This window comes from Coloeus monedula (genome assembly GCF_965178545.1).
Source record: "Coloeus monedula genome assembly, chromosome: 3".
Lineage (NCBI taxonomy): Eukaryota > Metazoa > Chordata > Aves > Passeriformes > Corvidae > Coloeus > Coloeus monedula.
This window is the reverse complement of record NC_138783.1, coordinates 44,086,864-44,109,842: the sequence shown is the minus strand read 5'-3', so window position 1 is coordinate 44,109,842 and position 22,979 is coordinate 44,086,864. Positions and strand designations below refer to the sequence as shown.

Here is a 22,979-nt window from a genome sequence, read left to right as displayed (position 1 = left end):
CACATACATCATGTAAATGTACATTTACTGTGACTGTAATTAATCAGTCACCTTCCCTTGTCCATCCAGAATTTTTCTTGCTGAAAATGTCAAAGCTTTGGCAGATTGTCCAAAAAGAATGAAGAGAGGAGAGCAATATACCTGTATAATCCAGGTCTAATCCTATTACATGCTGCTGACTGCCTTACTGACATATGCTCAACTTACCTTTTTATCAATCGTTAACTGTTTGCTTGTAAAACTGCTTATAAGAAAATTATACTTATTTGTATTTTCCTTAAAGTATGAGGAAGGATCAGTGTCAATATACAAGAATTCCCACCATGGCAAACTGAGAAAGGAAGCAAGTCCTTATACACATGCAGCTCGAGCTGCAGGAACGCATCTACACTCTGTGCAAACCTGGGACCTGGACTCTCTAAAAGTGGTGATTCCATAAGAACACTCTAGGACCCCCACCACAGAGAAGACCAGAAGAAAAAGGGCCAGCAGGATGCTGCAGGACCCACGTGGTGGTGACTCTCTTTCTACTTAACCTCTCTTTCTCTTCACCCCCCACTACTTCCTGTACCTCACATTTAGTATTAAATCCATACTCTTGACTTTGGCATATGATCTCGTTTGCACCTTCATTTGGACAGAGGCATCTTTTAATACTTGAATCCTAGCAACAGCCCAGCAAAATATTACCAGTATATATTCATTTGAAGGAATGTCAGAAAACTATAAGATCTTACAGTATGAAGAAAACAAAACAAACAAAAAAACCCACAAAACTTTTCCCTAAAAATACTGAGCATATTTGCTACTAGATGATGCTATCCTCTTTCTTCCTGCTATTCCCCTTTGCTTCTGCTCTTGGTTTCCCCACAGCAGAAAGTAACCAAATAGAGGCAATAGCAGGTTGAATTTAGCTCCTTCAAAAGAAACAGAAAACAGGATAAGAAAACAGCAAGAGATAAGAAACTTATAAGTCCACAAAAAATTTCATAAAAGACCAGAGGGAAAAATAAAACCAAAAAAAAGAGTGAAAGGAAACATTAAGCCTTAAAGAAAAGAAACCTTGAGGGAACCAGCACCAAAATACCCAGGTCCTAATGGACTCCATATAGAAGATGGAGCTTCATTTGGGGGAAGTATGGGCTTACCAGATCTCCCATGAGGTGTTAAATAACTAGATGTGTTAATCACTAGCTTGGCATTTCCTATTAACAAGCTGCTTGGTTTATCAATGCAGCCGATAGTGTGAAAGAATAGAAAACTTATTAAAATCTCTGCACACTGTGGTAAAACAAGGGATACTGCACTTCTCCTGATCTAGTATATTGGCAAGGGGGGACTGACAAAACACTGAATCCTTAAAAACCCTGGAAAAAAATATATTTGAGAGAACCACCAAGAGCTTTTTCCTTCTCTTTTAATGCTCACATAAGATTCAGCATAAAGCAACTGGAATCCTGGTGATTGCATGACTCCAGAGCATTTTGAAAAAAACAGCCATCAGAAGAATTCTAAAATATTGGCAACTGCAGCATTATCAGTCACAATGCAGATAATGGTTTTCTGATTGCACAAATCAATTTTCATCACTAGTAGCAATTACGACTGCTATAGTAGACTATGTACAATACTGCAAGCAACACATTCCAAGAATATAAACAGGTGGGGGATGCTGAGAAAACACAACCGCTTAATTTAAAACTAAATACCACTACTTGCTGCATGAGGATGTCATCAAAACACATCTGACAGACTGCCCCTACTCATCAGCCAATTAGCTCATTCTTAAGTTCGCATCTGAGATATGGAGCAAAGTAGAATTCCTGCATCTGAAGTCTACAATCTAAGGAAGTTTTAAACACGTAAGGAAAGCTGCAAAGCAGCTCAGATTACTACTGGAACAAACCAAGGTGCAAAATAAACAAGTTTGAGGAGTCTGATACAGCTTACTTGTGAAATGCAATCGTCTGCACAATATTTATATGTGGATACAATATTGCTGCTAGCAAGAATTTCTCTTGCTTCTTTCCAGTGCCATGAGATACTTTTCTCTCTCACAGAAGATAGTAGCAGAGTTCTATAAGATATGAACACCTGTGACCTTGCAGAGCTTTGTTGATGGTACAGTAGAAAAATATTTTGACAATGGATGTTTTAGGAGTTTAGCCAATCACCCCAGGGGGTGGCTGATCCTTTGACCAATTAAACTATGAAGAAAAAAGTCTATAAAAGAGTTTGTAAAATAATTAAATAAATATTGATTTATCTTGCTGCACAATTCCTGCTTGTTGGATCTCTCCTCTCCTCCCTACCACTGTGGGATACCGTAATATTTATATAGACAGAATTGAGGAATGTGAATACACCTGGCTTTTTACAACAGAACAGAAAAAGACCTCTCAATCCAGAGAGAATACCCACTTCCTAAATAAATGCTTTGTGCAAAAGCTGCTATAAGCCTCAGGTCATTATGTCTGCATTGGTTGGAGTTTTCCACTTCTTCAGGATTATGGGCAGAGGCAAAAGAGAGGGTGAAGATCTTCAGAAGTTCAGTTCCAGGCAACTCTTCTGTACTGTGTTCACTATGTCATCAAAGGACTATGGTGAGCCAAAGGCAAGAAGAACTCCACACTAATGAACACCAACTTGCTGCTCCGAACACGTATGGAGCACAGCAAATGAGCCTGGAGTAACAGCTTTAAATTCTGTGCTTTAGAGGGAGAGAAGTTTCAAATACTGGCTACTAAACACTATTAATGAGTTAACACAGAGCAGACAAACAAATGAAGTATCATTACAATTCATTTCATATAGTGGTCTGTTTACTAAGATGAAAATGCTCAAAGAAAGGTTTATAACATTTTAGAACAGCTTTTTTTTTTTTTTTTCATACTGGTGGATATACTGCTCCAGCACTGTCTATTGCCTCTTACTCCTTGGCACGAGTCAGGAGGGGGCAAGCAATCTTTCATGTTCTGCTCAGACAGAGACTATTGAGGAGGGTGTTAAATCAGTGAAGACTCTGAACAAGAAATTTTGCAAGCCAAGAAGAAACTTACATATAAATCCCAAATAATAATGAAGTGGCTAGTTACGTTTAAACTGTACACTTGCCACCTTTTCAAGAGACCACATGCAAAAATGAAGTGATTACATACTGAAGGACAGTGATCACAAAGCTACACCCCAGTGCTTTCTTCTTCCCCATTTAAGTTTACATAACACAGTGATACACAGTTACAATGAAAATATTCCCTAAATGCTGAAATGGACATCTGAAGCTCAGCTGGAAAGGTCTTTGCCCTTGAATATTTGTGCTTGCACTTTACAGTACACTAAGAGCTCTTCTCTGGGTTCTTGCACACCTACTGTTTTTCTAGATACATGCCTGGAATTGGAGTATGTTGCCTCAGTTGATAAAGTGTGTATTCAAACAAAAAAATGCATATTGCCTTTTCTACTGGGGCTTAATCATTAGCCTCAGAAAAGCATCTGTGCAACAAGACTAGCAGAGCTCTTGAATGGCTTTCCCTGTGCTCCACCACACTGCCATATGCAGGCAGGAACCTGATGGTGGAATCCTGCTCTTAATATCCACAGAGACAGGCAAAGAGTAAAAATGAAGCAAAGTAATATATACCTCCCTTGCTCAAAAGAGGGGTGGATCTGAAGCAGTGTCTCAAGTAAACACTCAGTTGTTTGTTGAGCCCCATCCAAGGGCTTGGGTGGAACAGCGCCAAAGCATTCCTCAATTCTACAACTACCAAGAGTTATTTGCAACTAACTATGATACAAATAAATGATTACAAACTCACATAATTCAAGAGGAAGAGTGAAATGCATACTTATTTCAATTTGCAATTTTCATAGCCTAAGCTTTCAATAAGAAAACCTGTTTCTTTTCCCCCAAAAATGCCAAAATATGGTTGATTCTGAAATAAATAAAATTGTATAGTCTTTAACACACTGAAAGCTCTGAAGCTCAGCAGTTGTCTCCAAAGCCCCTGTTTCAATGCTATTAAACTTACACAGACATTCTAAAAACAAAAGGTTTTCCTGAAGAACAACGAATTAAACAGTGTCATCTTCCTGGAGTCTACTGGAGAAATTTCATCAGTATTGCCCTAGAAATTTAAAACAATCATTTACAGTCAAGTAAGACAATAACCTTTGTGCTCCCTAACATGCCAGAAATCCTGTTACTCTGCTCTTAAAAATCCATATTATATCTTTCATCAAAAGCTCCCCTAGAACTGCAACCCAACAAAATTAGAAAAACAAAACAACAAAAGTCTGAAGAATAAAGAAACTTCCTCTCCAAAAGAAGCACCATAAATGTGCAAGTGAACACAAAACAAGGAATAAGGTATAGGTATATCAGGAACAGTAATGAAGATGCACTTGTGTTGATGCACTGTGCATCCACCTCATCTCAGCTGACCTTCAGGGAATAAGAGAGTACTTGCAAGGTCCACAGTCCCACTACTACGCTTCTGTGCCAGGACTATGAAGAAATCACCTCAGTGACTGGTAAAACATCAACTTTGGTATGTAGAGCAACAAACTCTCACCACATACCACATACGATTAAAAATACCAGTTGTGAACATTATACTCACAAAACTCAATTGCTATAGCCATGGTCAATTAGTTTAAATGGTCAATGTGATAAATATATTTGAAATCCTCAGTGTGCTGTTGGCTGCAATGAGAAGGTTTACAGAAGCATGGGTGATCGGCAAATCAATCCATCAGAATCCTTACTCGTAACTTGTTCAGGGTCACAACACTGAAATATTGGTTTAGTCATATAAATTCTTCATTGCAGAAAAGACAGGACTTATTACAACTTTACTTCAAACAATTTAATTGTTATATTAACTGGAATCAATATGTTATTTTCAAAAAAGCGAAATACAGGTAACATTTCCATACAGGCATATAATACCCATTTTCATATATTAACTTAAACATTGTAGAATACTTTGATTTTTAAAAATGTTTCAGCACACAAGTAGTTCAGAATCAGCAATTCATTTTCTATTTCATGACTTGACTTTGAAATGAAATTACTAAATTAGCAGGTTAAGATGTCGATATCCCAAATCACTCTGTATTCACAGAGCCTCTCACGGAAATTCAAAACACTCAAACCTTGCATTGAATAAATAAAGCTACTTACAGCTTTTGGATGTACATACAGAACACAAGAGTTAACAGACCAAAACTACTTCTAAACTAAGGTTAATGAGATTGTTTTCGGCAAGAAGTTTGACGTATTAAAAGGGATCAAATTGACATGGTGATTTCAGCTGTAAGCTCCCCACACCAAACACCCTGGAAGATTTTGTAGATGAACAGAAGTACTATTACCTCATTTTTTGCTGTTCTTTGTAGTTTTCAGAATCAAAAATAATTATTGATTAAGAATAAGATTTAGTCCTTTGCAGTGATTGTGAAACAGCAGTGACAAGACATAGCCTGCCCTGAGGCTACACCAGCACAACACAACTCTCTCCTCCTTACAAAAAACAGACTCTACAATCTCAACATCCTCCAGACCATCAGAATGATCTAGCCCTGAAACCCTGCTCCAACTCCAGAAATCACAGGGAGATTAAAAAATGCCTCCTCAACACCATCCATGAAAGGGTCATGAGAAGTGATCCAGAACAATGCATCATCATCATTAACCACCAGTTATCAGGCATCCCAGGAGACTTTCACAAGAATACTCAGTTACCCCAGTGATAAAGGGGATTTGGGGACCTGGATTCACAGGAGGCACAGACCAAATTCCTCCTTCGCTCCTGTAAACCTCTTTTCCACACTGAAATTACAGTTCACATTCACACTGAATCCAGTGTCCAAGCACAAGCCATTGGCTAGATCTCAAGCAAAGGGAAATTCAAGGCAGAAGCAAAGGTAATATAAACCCAGTAACTACAGGAATGATCCACAATGGATGAAGAATTTTCACAATATTCTGAAGTGTCTATTTCATTGAGAAATAGATTATTAGTCACAGCTGCCCAAGGGACCTGACTTCCCCTTTCCCGTTTTAAATTTTTCCACATGGTGCAAAGATTTCTTGAGCTATGTTTGGCAAGTGTATCCCAAATCCCACGGGGGTGCTGGAGATTAAAACAAAATGGTGGGTTTAAGCATTTTTCTGGTTAAAATCTCAATAGAGCATGGTACAAGGCACAGAAAAAAGAATGCTATATTGAGCATTATAGCTTGCAGTGATGTGATACAGGCAGGTACCGATGCCTGAATATGCCATATCTGAAAGTGTATGCCTCCTGCTCACCCCCGTGTTTTGTAGATGTGCTCACAGTAGAAAGATTGATTGTGACTGAAAAATCTTAAATTATCTATAAAGTATATATATTTATATATAGGCAAACACTAATTCCTGTAGGAATAGCAAAATATATGAGGGAGAGAACAGGAGAGAAAAGGAGGAGAGAAGCTAAAGTATATTTATTATCCTGCTGTTGATATTTTAATGTTCTACAATTATTCAGCAAGCATTCATTCCCAAGAAAAAGCCCCTGACAACCGAGCTCTTGGATTTTTTCCACAAGTCAGTTTTCCAGCTCGGTAAGAATCCCCATCCTCAATTTTGTCCAGTGAAAATAGGGAAAAACATCTCAGTAAGGAGTAAATGTTCAAGCTGGATTTCTCCAAGTTTTCACTAGGCTACAATTTCTTACAGACCTTTGATAAACAGCCTCTGCTCTTCTAGTCAGAGCTTTTTCAGGTTTTTGTTTTGCTTTGGACACCAGCATGGTGTAACTGCTATAGGACTGCCAAAACCTGACTCGATGCACCAAACTGCCATGACTGAGCAAGTTTTACCTCCTGACACTGCTTTACAGATGATGTCCAAACTATTTCCAGCAGATAGCAATGCCTTCTTTTAGGGACTAGTTATCACTTCTTGCACATTGCTGGGAGCTGATAGTTGAGGATCACTTAGCACAGTGCTGGGCAGGGAACAGCACCTTCTCCTGACTCCTGCTCTGCTCCCCCACCTTGAAGCACAGACCTCTTTAGCTGCTCCTGGAAAATTCCTTTCCTGTAAAAACAATTGTCTTTAAAAGAAATCAAAACCTTCCTCACTTCATAATTCTCAGCACATCAGTAGGCCATCAGGGTAGCAAAAGACTAAAATCACTAATGGAGAAATACAGTCCTGTTTAGCTTCATTGCAGCTAACAGTAGCTAGCAGGGCTAGGACCTTTAAATGCTGGCTGAAACCCAGAAGTCCTTTATGTAGACTAAGAAATCAGTATGTGTAGATTCTAGAAGAAAAAGTGAAAAGCCGTGAGCACAGGGATGTCCTGCTTGGGGCCAGGGGCTGGCTTCACCAAGTAATACCCAGCTCCTGTCTAGGAGTAGCTGTCGCTGCTGCTGCTGCTCAGTGCTTTACTTCTTGCTCAAAAGACTACTTCTTGCCTAATTTTCTCCAGACTATCTTCAAGTAAACAGTATCAAAATTTGTTTGAGGGTTTGTGAGCTGTAATTTAATCAGTACTGAGTCAAGAAAAAATACGTGCTTTTTTCATCTTAAAACATTGCATTTGTGAATATCACATCAAATTCTCATAAAATGGGAGACAATTGAATACCTTATGATAAAAAAAACCCAAACCCCTAAATTTCCATTTTTTCTTCAGTAAGAATATATGAGAAGACTTCTTTTATTTGTTTTCACAGTCTTTTGCATGAAAATTTAATTAATGGTCATAAATCCCTAGAAATACTTTCTCCAAAGCATCTTTAAAAGTCTTCACTTCTTACTCAGTTTATTTATTGCATGGAGATTTATCCAAGGTGGAGTCAATAACACTGCAGCTACCCACTCATCTAATCTCCTGCTCAGGCACACTCAGCAGAGCGTGCCAGAATTTGGTTAGTCAATTCCAGTTGCAGCAAGCCTAGCCTGTCCCAGCATGACAAAGACTGAGTAAAATCTTCCCTGCAATTGCTCCTGCAGCACCAGACGAAAAGGCAGGATGTCCTTCTCTCCTGTGATCTGCCCCCCCCCCCCTCAAATTCACAAAGAATTATTATTTAATACTAAGAATGGGAAAGTAAATCTCTGTTTTGGTCATGTCAGACCCAGTGGGCTGTGTACTAGTGAAAGACAGCAAACAAGACTTTGTAATCCAAGGAGTTTGTAACCTGAGGGAGAGAGTTAATAAAACAAACAAGGGATAAAGCAGATAGATGTGAAAAACAAATTACGACCACAGCTGCTTTGAAGTGACTGGCTACCCGTAATTGTTGATCTAGTCCTTTTCTCCAGCTGCTGAACTGCATTAACATGGCTAAAAATACCTTTTCCACTTATTTTGGCTCTCCTTATTGCTTTCCCTTATAAGAAAACATTACTAATTACCAAAGGAGTAGCATACGGCAGAGTAAGTGGGTCACAAGCCATATTATGAAAGTACTAGTGAAAATGTTAACATTTTTTGAACTCCTGACTTAGGGAGCATATATTTTCTAAACTGGTTTATGTTCCAGTAGTTTCTGTGTTTTACTGTTATCCTCCTTCTTTATTCCCCTGGGTATCTTGTAGGAGCTGCTTGAGTCATATCCCACTCAGACTGTGGAGAGCTTCAACTACTAAAGCTTCATCTCTAAGATCCTGTGAAGCAGGGAGTGTTCTTAATTAATTCCAGCAGACAGAAACTGGCACCTTTATCTACTGTCTACTGCTCCCTTCCACTTCCAGGCATGAACAGCCCAGGTCCAAGCTGGCATGCTTTCCCAGCTGAAGCGTTTTCCCCGAAATGAGCCACACTGAAAATGACAGGACTCAGCTGCACAGAGTTCTGGCAAGAAAAGCCTCTAAACAACAGTAAAAGCCCAACAGTTTTCATCAAGGAGGCATGTCAGCTCCTGAGGCTTGCACCTTCTTGCAGAGAGTGAGCTAAGCGCTTCAGGAATAAAATGAAGTCAAAGCAATAGCAGGTTGCACAGCTGGTACCTTCAAGGAGAGCATGTGCCAATCTCACATCAGACCAGCACTAGTAAATCAGCTTCCCAAGTGCAAGTGTTTCACAGAAGAGAGACAGAGGTGCATAAAATTGTGGGCTTGGGGCTAAGGCTCCACATTTAACCCACACCATGCCCACGGACACACAACCCCACACACAGACAAATCATTCCTCAACAGGGATCAACTGCATTCACTTTCCAGTAGGATAAACAGATTCATTCGCTTGGCCAAGAATAGGACAGGAGATGTACATTAGCAAGCATATCATTTTGAAAGAAATAGATTTCTTTCCCCAGCTGCTGAATAGCATTTTATTCCTTAAAAAGAGGCAAAATTAACAAGCAGTATTCATGAATGTGATACAGCCTGATTTGATCAATGTTTTCTCCCTTTATTAAGATGTTTGTTAATTATTCATTCCATAATTTTCCTAAAATGCTTGCTAAATATATTAAAAAGTATACATCTTTATACATTCAATTACAGGCAGAAAATTTCTATTGCTTGATTGGGGAGTCATGATGCCAACAGCTCTCATAGCTTGCCATCTTTGAAGGCAGAATCATACTTAAAACTTAGTATAACTAGGCTTTTCATCTGAAACTGTAATTACTTTCCACTTCAGAGCTACACAATGAAGCATTCCTCCTATGCTTAAGCCTCCCAGAGCACAGCCAGCTTGCAAAAATCAGACAAAGAACATTATCAATTTTCTCAACAGAGTAAGATATTTGCCAACTGCCAAGAAGAAACTGTAACTATTCATGTGTAGCAAAAGTGGATGCAGTGTGAGAAACAACATCACTATGTCCATATTCCAGAAAATCACTGCAGCTGAATGAAACCTGTTTATCACAAATCAAGCAACATGAAAATCTAGAACAGCCTCTAGGAAATTAGTAACGTACATCTGAAGAAAAGGATAACCAAGGTGTTGTTTGTGGTAATGAGGGGAAGGCACAAACTTCAATATAAATACTTGCTATTTAAAAAAAGAGTTCAGCAGAAAAAGGTTAAAGTGAGATTTGACACACAAAAAAAATAATCTCACTGCCTGCAAATTATAAGCATGACCCAAGTATTCAGAGAGAAAAATGGCATCAGCACTGCAGCTGAAATTGCAACTCACCTGATATACAAAACAAAGAGGCTGAAATTCCAAAAGGCTTCCATACATTTTATACACACACAAACATATATATTCATGCTTTCTCAGTATCCTTCCACACCAAGTTATTACAACCACATCAGAGCAAGGGAGTAAGAAAAGCCAAGCAAACAGAAAATGCCTTTAAAGAGCCATTCATCACAACACTGCTTATTAAAGAAAGGAATGAAACAATTTTAAACAGATTACAGTTTCAATCCCTCAACCAGTAGCTTGATCAAAACAACAAAAACCCTTACCTGTGCGTTCTTATTCCTGGCTTCTCTCCTTGCTGCTTTTTCTTTCAGCCTCTTCTCCTGAAACAAACAAGACGTATGGTTTTAAAGCAAACTCCTGAGGGTTTTTTTTTTTCTTTTAATATTTTAAGATTAATGTTGAGCCATCTAGATATTTTTAATGCATATATGTTAGACTGGTGGTATTCACCCTACATGTTACTGATGAAAACGATAAATTAAATGAGATCTGAACGAGATACTATTCATTCTTCTTGCTCTTAAAGGAAATCCTAAAACTACAAGAATGATTCAAGCTCGTATTTTATCTTTATCAAGACTTGTTACTCCTAAAGGAATAATGCAGGCTGAGTAATTTAACAGAGTTAGTATTTGTCTGTTAAATAAGGTCGTTACAATGGCACTAAGAGATCCAATTTTTCTTATTTCTCAGTGACTTAAAATGAAATCAAATCCACTTAACAAACTAAAATGAAAATTTTCCTAACTTCAGAATTGCTAAAGTAACTGGAGACTGAAAGCTGAAACATCTTCCCCCTTTCATATCTCCATTACTAACAAACGCTTTACAAAAGCACTTGCTTAGTAATTGCATCGATTCAGAAACCATAACAAAGTTCTCTTCACCAAAGAGATTCTGCTACAGGAAAATGACCTAAATGCAGACCTAAAACTCATCTAAAGCTGCCTGATAGATCTGCCAGTATACAGAAGTGCCCAAGATATTTTAATTCAAATTACATTTATTGCTGCTTCTTTTTTTTTATTCTTACACCAACTGAAGTATTATCTCTAATTTAGACTGTCAGGTCCTTGCAACTGAACATCCTTTAAACTCTTTATTACATGAGGAAAGGACAGAAACTCAGGTGAGAGCACATCCCCTAGAAAAGCACACGGCTCCCTCTTCTTGTTTTAGTGATGCTGATGACATTGGTATTGAGACTCTTTTATGCTAGCATAAAAATGTTTCTGATATACAACTCAGTTTCTCTGAACAATATAGGCCATCCTGGCATCAGCACATTTAGAGTCGAGTCCACATAAAAAGAGACATTAACATCAGTCCAGGGTCAGCACTTCAGCACACGGAAGGCTGAAGACCACTTACATATCAGCTCACTTATGGGAGTAAGGAGAAAGCTACAGCTTCAGCACTCCTGGTGCCATTTCATCACAATGATGCTGCTAAAACATATTGGTAGGTATCACACAAAGTTGTTTGGAAAAGCAGCATTTGACTGCAGACATGAGAAAAGGGGAACACAGCCACCAAGACTGTTCAAAATTGGTGTCTAAATTCAGGGGCTTTTGAGACATTTGTGAGGTACATGCCATTTTCTTTTCTCCCAGTTGCCCAAACTGCAGAAGTCTTAGCTTATTTTCAAAGTCCTTTTCGGTGTAAGTCAACCTCTTCACTCCGAATCAAAATGAAACAATTCCCTAATGCTTTGTGCAAAGTTGCCTGATTCAAACACCTCAATACACTCTGAGTTGCATGCCAGGGCCTTTAATGCATACTGTAAAACAAAATAAACCAAAAAAAAACCCAAAACCAAACCAAACCAAACCAAAAAAAAAAAAACAAAAAAAAAACCAAAACAACAACAAACCCCCCCCAAAAAAAAAAACAAAAAAACCCCCAACCAACCAAAAAAAAAAAAAAAACAACAACAACAAAGCCACCACCACTGCACCACTGTAGACAAATACAACACAGCTGTCTTATTATTTCAGATTTTTTTAAGTATGAAAAAGAAAAAAAAAAATTTTCCTTTAAGGCCACAAGGGCATCATATGGGACTACAAAAGCCACCAACCAGGTCCAAGTACTGTCTGGTCCACATGCAATTTCTCCAACAAAGTAGATCTATGCATCATGGCCAGAACATGATCATCCATGTTACGATTCTTTCTCTCCCAAGTCACATTTAAATTAATTTCTGCTCACTTTTACTTATGCTTTTCTAATTATTTATTTAAGTTTTCCATTTCTTCCATGTTAAGTGGTTTAGCTGCACATTCTCCACTCTTTGGGGTAACCATTGGGGTTCTCTCATTTTTCTACTAAAACTGTGATAATATTCAAATTTTACCCCTGCAAAATTGACAGAGAACAGAACTAGAAAGTAATACACCAGATGTTACTAAGCAGCTTTTGACTTGGACAGTCTAGAAAATTTTGGATATAAAAATTCTGTGGTGTATGAAATATCAGTGCTTAAACTACAGCTACAGGCTTAAGCAAATATAGCAGCAAAATTCCTGCTAAAGGGATTTCTAGCTGAGCATTGAGAAGACAGCTATGAAAGCAGAAGATTGACATAAGGACACAGAAGAGGAGTACACAGACAGCATAATATACTTTAGTCTCCAAAGAACAGTAAAGAGACAAAAAGATTCTAAAGTTAATAGGTCCAGAGACTGAAATAAGGAGCTCAAGAGAAAAACAAGACAGAGAAGCAATCACCAGGAGATGCTGTCAAGACCTCCTTTTTTTTTCCCCAAGCACGGGAGAAAGAGGGTTTGGATCCTTGCCAAAGAAATACAAAAGCAGATTTTGCAGAAGGTGCATGTGTGTTGGCACTGAGCTGTAGTCAGGAGTGCATTTCAGAAGCCAATGTCCTAATCAGGCCTGCTTCTGCTGTTTCACACGAACACACTCCCAACAACACTGGGCATTCACAGGGTCACAGGATGACTCCAACTGGACAGAACATCAGGGGGTCCCTGGTCCAACCTGCTGCTCACGGAAGAGTCAGCCCTGAGGTGAGGTCATGCTGCACAGGGCCTCATCCAGCCATGTCAAAATCCCAAGGCTGGGAGACTGCCCATCATCCCTGGTCAGCCTGTGCCACAGCCTGACTGTCGTCACACAGAAACACTTCCCCACACATCCATGCTGAATCTCTTGTTTTAACTTACAGCCATTGTCAGAGGTTTTGGTCCATTTAATTTTTGACATGTTAATTTATTAATCAGAACACTCAAGGGAAAAGCCATGTAGAAATTTCAGCATATTCCATAGATGTATTTACAAACCAGGTTCTGCTCTGATAAAAATATATAAATACAACTCACTGTACATCGAATTTCCACAAACACACACTGGCTAGTATTATATTCCTTTCATTTAGTTTTTCATTAATGGTATTATACAGCTCAGAGACCTTCTTGGTCAGCTTTTAAAATCTACTGCAAATTATCTTTTTTTCCTCCACACTTACACAGCTACTTAAAAAGGATGGTTATAACCTCAGTAATCACAGGGATGAAAATTTTTCGTCATCATCATGTAATATAGCTAAATCACTTGGCTTTAAAGAAGAGTTACAAACCTTCTACCTTTTCTGCACTAGAACGGACAACAGAACCAGCTCTGCCTAAAAGGAGCCCAAACCATGGATAAAGCTATGCCTAATACATGGAAGAACTACTCGCTGTTCTTAACCATGAAGTTAAGAAGTCTGCCACTCTCTTTTCACATTTAATTTCCCCCTCTCTTTACTGTTGGGTTTTAAAACAAAAACTCATACCCCATTTAATTCTTAAAGCTCCAACATAAATAAATATTCTAGCATCTACATTCCATTTTCTCAACTTGAGACAAAAAATAATGGCAGCTCTCTCTAGCTGGTGAGGTCACGAATGTGTGAAAGACACATAAATACAAAGCTTAAATCCCAAGTTTTTAGTTATAAAAAAATTAAGTCCAGCAATTTTGAGAGTTCTTCCCTCCCAAAGGAAATCCCCTCTTCCTTAGACTCTCTTCTTTCTACATTTAAGAGTGTGTTTTACATTGTCCTGAGGGTTTACTGCAATATAAAAAAAATACAGCATTTATTTCCATGTATTATGAATAGTTCTGTTTCATACAGTAATTTTTCTTTTAGCTTTTTAATTTGTAAAAAATTTGTACAATAAAAGTCCCCTTTCTTTCTTTTAAATAATGTATGCATAGGTCAGATTTACATTAAATAAATTCTTTTAGCTGGTGATAGGCTGCAGTTTTTCCACCCTAAAATTTCACTGACCTCTTCTATTTGCTTACCTGAAGGTAAATAAAAGTTTCACTCAACACAACTAATGCATATTACTGCATATTTAGCTCTGAGAGCATTAAAAAAGCCTGTGGAAAATCTATTTCCTGTAAAAATTTCATGCTCATCTGAGTCCTCTGAAGTATTTTTATTTAAATACTCAAGAACTCCCTCAGGTTTTGATCCATCATTTTTACACTAGATTTTTAATAACTATTCCTTTACATACTGATGCCATAATTTGGAGCTACCAATCTATTCTATTAAACAGCTGAGGTAATGGTTCTTTACAGGTGACCAAGGTCTGGAACAAATGACTCCCTTGCCTGGAAAAATCTGGCTGTCATTTGCAAACACATGTTGGTCAATACTGGTACCTGACACCATGTCTTGCTATCTGACTGTCTCCTGTTATTTCAGGGGGATGTAGCCAAGGTCAGTCAATTGTGCTGCAGCAAACACACAAAGAGCCGTTCAAAAGTTCACAACAGCTCTCATATATTAGCATTGCCATAGTCAAGAGCTGGTTTCCACCCACATTTTAAAGCACAAATGTGCTCTGAAAACTGACTTAACAAACATGTTTCTCACATTTGTCTTCTCCAAGATTTCACACCAAGCTTGAATTGTTCACATGCTCATGGCCGTTGCTACATTTATATTGCTATGTAGCTTAACATTTCTCATTACAGAGATTAGCAAACCATCTACACGCAAGCATTCCTCCAACCACCAAAACAAACCAACATTTCTAACCCAAAGATAAAACTGAATCAATTATTAGTATGTCTTTGAATATTATTTTTAAAAATTATATCTGGAAATTAAATACAAAATTGGTTTCTATTAAATAAGCAAATCTTAATACCTTCAGGAAAAAAGCAAAAACTTTTTGATTGTTTTGTGTTTGTTTTGTCGGTTTTAAATCTCAATGTTTGGTTTTAGAAACCTATTAAATAACCTCTTCAAGCAACAGACTATTTAAACATAATTATGTAAGCCTCATCTGTAAAGCTGATGTTTACTGTAGAGGCAGGGAAACTGAAACACCTAGTAATCACCGATTTAAGGCAACATACAGTAGGCATCAAAAGCATGTGAAAAACAGCACAGGGACAGTCTTAAGCATTGGTAAAAGTCTTACAGGCAGTGGAAAAAAGGCATTCTCATTAAAAAGAAGAAAACAGAAGCTAGCAGAAACTGACCCTTATAAGGACATTCTTGGAACAAAACCAACACAGGAAACCAGTGGACAAAGCTCAAAATTATTCCTTTCCCACTTAGACCTGAACACACCAAGTATGTTTTAAGGATAGAAAAGTTTTTCTTAAGTTTTTAAGCAAGTTGGTTTAAGCATATGTATATGGATGAGAGGCTGGACATGAGCTGTCAATGTGCACTCACAGCCCAGAGAGCCAGAGGTGTCCTGGGCTGCATCCAAAGCAGCGTGGGCAGCAGGGCCAGGGAGGGGATTCTGCCCCTCTGCTCTGCTCTGGTGAGACCCCACCTGCAGTGCTGCATCCAGCTCTGGGGTCCCAGCACAGGGAGGACATGGAGCTGTTGGAGCGAGTCCAGAGGTGGGACACTGAGATGATCAGAGGGATGGAGAACCTCTACTATAAGGAAAGGCTGAGAGAATTGGGGCTGTTCAGCCCAGAGAAGAGAAGGCTCTGGGGAGACCTAACTGTGGCCTTCCAGTAAGTCAGCTGGAAAGGAACTTTTTACAATGGCATGTAGTGGGCAGGACAAGGAATAAAGGTTTTAAACTGAAGGAGAGTAGGTTTAGACTAAATATTAAAAAGAAATTCTATACTATGAGAGTGGTGAGACTGAACCTACATGTACACAAATACATACAGTGAGAGATAAAGATAACACTAATTCAAAATACAGTTTCAACAGAATTAGATCATGAATGAAGTTAGTTAACACTCTTTAAAAGTAATGTTTCAAGCTAAAATCTTAACAAGAAAGCAATGGAAGTTAAACTGCAAACCACGCTAATATATTCTACAGAAAAGCAGAGGAAAAAGGGCAAAGATGCCCTTCATCTGATTTTGTGGCTGCTTTAGGTTTTAAACAGATGATGCCATTTAAGAGTGGAAAATTCATTATCTGTAGAGGTCACAGACTCTTGAGCTGTCTTAATGCAGCCTCCCATAAGGAAATACGCAGCTCAAACACCAGGTCTGAGAGAAGGCAAAAGAACCTCACATGTATCTGTGCCTGCTCATGCAGGCACCCAGCAGTACCCAGATCCTCAACAAGCAAAGGCTGCAGCACCTGTCAGAAGCTGCAAGGTTGCCTCACAGAGCCATGACAGATAGAGGTCAGTTGTTCAAGTACATCCTCCAGCAGGACAAGCAGCCTGGCATGGAAGCTCCTTTACAGCACTAGGGTGTGTAAAGGCTCACTTCAAGGTTATGCCTGAACTACTTCAGCCTCCACCCACAGCTGCGTTTTCCTGGCACTCATCTGATTACTCTGTACATAAACCAGTTGGTCAGACCCTGGTGCTAGTAACACCAAGGCTGTGGGTTCAATCACCATGTAGGCCATTCACTGCAGAGTGGGATTCAATAGTCCTTTGTGGGTCCCTCTCAACAGAATATTCTGTCATCTGTGATCTCATTTTCTTATTTTTCACATCAATAAGATGAGGTCAAGAACTCTGATTTTGCTGCAAGACTCTCAGAAAACACCCAAGGACACTTCAAGCTCTAAGTGTGGCCCATTCAGCTGTTGAAGTGAAAGATAAACAAGTAAGCCCTTGTCTCCACTGGCACCACAGGGAGACCAGATGGACGCTGCTGCTAAGGCTGAAATGGGATGGATGCTTGTAAATCTGTTTCTCAGTGTCCATCCCCCTTATCTTAACAGCTCTGCATCCAGAGCAGAATAGCAGCATTGCCTGCACACAGAAGCTATGGAAGGGTTTGGATAGGCTTTCTAACAAAGTAATACTCTCTGACTTATTTTTACACATCTCTCCACCTATACTTTTCTTTGCCATTCAGCTGAACACTCCTCTCAGCAGTAACCTCCTTCCCTTTATATTTTGCTCCTACGCTGGCATACTCTTAACGTGAGAGAATTTTATCATTCTCACCCAGCACCACATTAAACCAACTGTACACATGGTAATCTGACAAATTCCACCTCAAAGTGCAAGACTATTCAGGTGCTTTACTTAATAAAGAGCATAATCCTGCACTGCAATTTCTTACCCCTTCAGATTATTTCCTTGGAAATATGATGCAACCTTTCTCCAGAATTAATCTAATGATTGATTTTCAAACTAAAAATACTGGTTTTCATGGGAGCATTTATCTTCAACCATATTGAATGCCTTGTGTTATATATATAATTTTTTTTTTTTTAGTTTTATAAAATAAAGAAAATCCCTGGGGAATCTTTTCCATTTCTGGAGCATGGTATACGGTATTCAATGATTTATTACAATACAATACAACTTTCAGAATTATTTTATAAAACTACAACCAAACACATTTAAAATCTTAACTACTCTGTCATCAACAGAAATCACTTGCAAAAGCAGGGAGCCTAGAGCTCCATCTGAATGGGGCTGCCAAAGGAAGGAGTAAGTCATAGAGTGCTCTCCCCCAAGAGCTTTCCCAACCCAGCCATGGCTCAGCCAAGGCATGGGGTGAGGACTGTGGCAGGAGCCAGAGGTTGGAGAGAGATAAAGGCTACAGCGTTAGACCAGGAAGAAAACTCCAAGGAATGCAGTGTGGCACAAGATACATGGGTTGCAGGGACACCTTGAACGTAAAAATGTGATTTGTAATCACATCCTCTTATGACTGAGACAAAGACAAGAAGGAGAAAAAGTAATAAAGTGAGTATGAAATACACTAACCCTAATGAGCAGTAAGGCAGACAGTAACAAAAGATGTGAACTCGTAAGTCACTGACAGATGAACACTAAAGGAACCACACAAGCACAACCTTGGGAAGGTTCACACAGAATTTTGTAACTGGTAAGAAAAAGAGAAAACAGGTTATCTGTGTTTATCAGCCTCATGGGAAAGAGCAAAGTTAAAATGGAATATTTGAAAGGCATTATGAGACTGTGCAGAAAGACTAGCACCTTGGGAAAAACCCAAGGTCAGTGACTACACAAAGGCCTATGATGTAGGTATGAAATTAGACATATTTAGGGTCCACTCTACTATTTAATGTATTGGTGAGTGTGCTTATCAATCAAAGGAGCGAGATCTTAGTTCTGCTGGTAAACATCAGCTCTTATCAGCCAACAAGAAGAAAAAGCTTGTGCTGCCTGTGCTGTGCATGTTTATTTGAGTGCAGCCTCTCTTGTCTCTGTGGATAGCCACGAACTGAGTCTTGTGTGTGGCCCTCTGTGCAATACACGTGCAGGGGGCTCATTCTGCAGCCTGGAACAGCAGCAGGCTTCATAAAAAACACCTGCAGATGAAACCGCCTGAGTTCAAACCCAAGGCATTTGGCTTCCCTTACCAGTCTGCGATCTTCCATTTGCAAAAATGAATTTTAATCCGAATTCAATATTCTCTTCATGAAACTGAAAGCTCTTTATTTTATGATAGTCTTTACATAAAGTCTGGTACAAAGAATTTTCTCTTTTAGCCTTGGAAACAGTTAATAGAGTAATAATATTTGGGAGAGCAAACACACAAAGGGTGAAACATCGCAGTGTTTCCTCCTCATTAAAACTATGCACTATGCCACTAACAAATGCATTTAGGGTACAGGAGACAAACAAAAGAGAGGTATTCTGTTCCAGTACAGTTTCTAAAATAGTTCTGTATTTTCTACTGAATTAAGAACGGCATAAGTAAAACTTTGAGAACATATAACCCTAAACTTCAAGTGGTACAAATCAAGATCATGTCAGTGGCACAAGGGCCACAAAATATCTCCAGATTCCTTTGAGCAATACCAGTATCACTGGAAGATTGTGCAAGGAGTCTCAAAAATACAAAGTATATATTACATTTAAAATACAGACTTGTGGAACAGTGCAGTACCTTCTGAAAGATCACCCCTGTCACCCACAGTCTAACTGAGTCATCCCTCTATAAATATGTTTGTTTAACGTCTTCCAGGGAGTTACAGAATTACTGCATCTTGCAGTATCAGACCCCTGAAGAGAGACTCAGTTTGTTTGCTACTAATACTGCCCAAATGAAATTGTATTTAAAAAAATACTTCTAGTCATCTTCTCAAATTGATGATTAAAAATTCACAGCATATCTTACTTGTGGGAAAGAGAGGTAAGAAATAAAGCTCCTATTCATTTTTCCTTCAGCACCAATGGGTATTTTTCTGAGCTTGAGTTAGTACAGGGAAAGAGAGGTTACTAAGAAGTGAGATGAATCCGTCTCTGCCACTATTTTCTTTCTAAAAAACTATGTTTTCAGTTGAAAACTTGAAAAATGGAGTTCCAAAACATGTTCTGAATAGTTTATTCACTTCTCCCTTCATTGCTGTTTATCACGTTTTACATATTTCAAATGGCTTTCATCAAATAGCCATTAAGGCAGAATTCCTTTCACATTATCTTGATCAGTCTTACTGTCCTTTCCTTGTGCTCAACCACTAAAATTTACTTTGCTTCCAAAACTTCAGTAAGCATTAATTACACAACAATTATACCTCAGTTTTATTTACTTTTATCCATCTGATTTTCAGTTTTTTTTTTTTTTTTTGCAGAGGAAGGAGAGGATAATAAAACGTGAGACTCATGAAGGAAACCTAATTATAGTGTAGATGCTTTGCAAGTTGCCACAAGCCTTAAGGCACTGCAACACACAACTCATCTAATCCGAGCATCTCATGAATGCATCAAAACATTTTTCTGATCATACAGGAGACTGTGCTCATTTAAATTACATTCACAAATGGATTTAAAAGCAATGGCCTGTGGATACTTTCTGAATAGTTTTGTTCTTCATCAGAAACAGTTTTGCAAGGAAAGTTCATAATAAACTTACATGCCATGTTCCCCTGAAAAAAAAAAAGCTGCTTTTGGGATGTTTTGATTTTAAGAAGTTCACTCTTTTCTCCCAGAGACCTCTAATCTTCAAGATTTTACTGAGGAAACCGTAAGAAAGGGATTCTCAATTGAAGATGACCTATAAAAGTGCAAGCTTTATGAAAACACTTCTTTTTCTACATCCCTTCACTATCTAAATCAAAACCTGAACTCACCTGCCAGATAAAAGAACCTCGATGAAATAACATCTGCTTTTATAGCATTCTGTAAATTGTTTTGTTATTGTAAGTCACCATTTAAAAGCCAATGTAGAGACTTCAGGTATTAACACACATTCAGCTTGAGGGGACTTCTTGATTACATGTACCTAAATGTGTATCAGACTGCTATATTTGATTTATACAGAATGAAAATGCATTTGTCTCTAGTGGTCTGCTAATTTATTTGTGTAATAATTTTAATAGATTTAGCATGTTTCAAAAATTGATTTAAAGAAAAAAAGAACTAGTGCCACACACACCAGGAAACTACACCCGGTATGAGATGCAGTAGGAAGAAAAGGAATTAAGAAGAGGAAATAAGAATCAAGATACATTTGAAACTTGACAGAAGTGAAGGGACAGAAGAAAGTTAAACTGATGAAAATGTTAAGCAAATGTCATGAACAAATCTGAAGCAAAAGCAGAAAGATTTAGCCATGGCTTTTACAAAAAGCTACTAAAAAGAGTTGTAGGAGAATTCAGCAGCCAAGGTGGAAAATCAAGAAACAGAGAGCTGTCACATCTGATACTGGAACATTTGTCGAATGGACAAAGATCTACAGCAGTCTGCTTGCAGGAGGGAAATTTAAACAAAGATGGGAATGAAATAATTAGCATTACTGCAGAAAGGACAGGTCAGACCACAGAGTTCATGTTATGACATGATGTATTTTGGTCCACAGTGAAGCATGAAGGATTTAAAAAGAAGCAAGGACAGTCACAAGTGATGGATAAGACTTTGTATAAAGGGTTCTGCTGAGTGCCAGCAAAGGGATATATAAGAGGGGATTACAGTATGTGACTTTAAAAAGCTCCTCTTTCAATGACACAAGAAAGGGCACTAAGACACCCACACACAAAATCTGAAGTCATGAAAATAAAGTCTCCTAGTCTTTTTATTGCTCTCAAATCCCTTAGTGGTAACACACTTCAATATTCCTCTTTTAGGTTTCACTCTCTCCCTCCAAATGAGGGTAAGAAATAACTTAGACCACTTGCCTGTCAGACTTACATAAACAACCTAACCTTTAATAGCAAATTCAATGATCAGGCACCTGACCAAGCTTCTGCAGTACAGTCATGACACAAGGACTTGCATAGTTCTTCTTCTTCCATATCATTGAGATGTAAGCCAAAGATTCAAACTCAACTAGTATCTGCTACTGAGTGATTGTTATCTTTTGGGAAGGGAAACCTTATGAGGTGGGAGAATTTTTAAATACCCTTGGGAAGTCACTGTGGAAATGGCCATGTAACTCATTTCTGCTGTGAGGCAGTTCAGATTTTCCCCTGGCATTCTTTTGTTAATTAAGGACTGATGATTTGTCCCATTAACAATTCAATAAATTCCAAAAACATTAGTGAAAAAACAATGACTGAAGTGGCTAAAATAATATTTATTTATGACACTTATCTATGATTTCTGAATTATGCTATAGAATGCCTCCCTACAGTGCAAATTTTAAAAATTACACATTTTCTGGTAATGGAAAAATTGAGTATTATCTTTCCCACCTAGTAACAATGTAGCCTCTTCATGAATCACTGTAAGAAGGCATCTTCTGATCACTGGACCAGCTTAACATGACCCAAGAGAAAGGAGATGTGCCTGTCTCTCCTTGGATGAGACAAAAGAGCAGGGCTCAGCATATTTTCCCTATCATTACTACTACAGCTATTTCCTAAGTAGCAACAGTTGACTGTCAAGAACTCCAGACAAAAAGGATGACTTAGTAATAAGGAAGAGCAAGAGAATCAATCTGTATGTCAGCCTTACCTTATATAGCCTGTATTAATTAATACATGAAATGAATTGGTATCCTGAATGCCTTTTGTAGTGAGAAGTTCATCTTTAACTACAAGGTTAGTGAGACAACAGGAAGGCAGATGAGGTTCCTACCTATCACCTTCCTGCCCCTTCTTTCCTTTCAAGTTTCATCTCATTTAAATTTGTATGTCAGGATTCTAAACTGTTTTAAGACTATTTCAAAAATTACAATCTGGTAACTGAATACTTCATTATGTAGAGAGAATTTACATATGAAGTATTTTTCACCTCAAATTGTAAAGTCTCAAATAAAAAATCTGAACAATGTCAGTTGTGCAATGACTGGATGGCAGCCCTTAATACTAGACAATCATTTCACAGGATGTCAAACAGAGATGATTTTTTTTTAAATCTATTTCCTTCTTCTTTACATACTATCATTTATTTCTTTTGTTTCACACAGGATAATAGGTGGAATGTGAAAAACACTCATGCA

At 38.3% G+C, this 22,979-nt stretch overlaps 1 protein-coding gene across 1 annotated transcript in view; it reads right to left on the bottom strand.

Annotated features, from left to right (window-relative positions):
• The window catches only part of DDX10 (DEAD-box helicase 10), a 160,882-nt gene that overhangs the window by 35,317 nt on the left and 102,586 nt on the right, over nucleotides 1-22,979 (bottom strand). Inside the window, exon 16 of the mRNA XM_082278922.1 lies at nucleotides 10,424-10,480. Coding sequence (XP_082135048.1) covers nucleotides 10,424-10,480 — 57 coding nt within the window. The remainder of the gene's footprint in view (nucleotides 1-10,423; nucleotides 10,481-22,979) is intronic.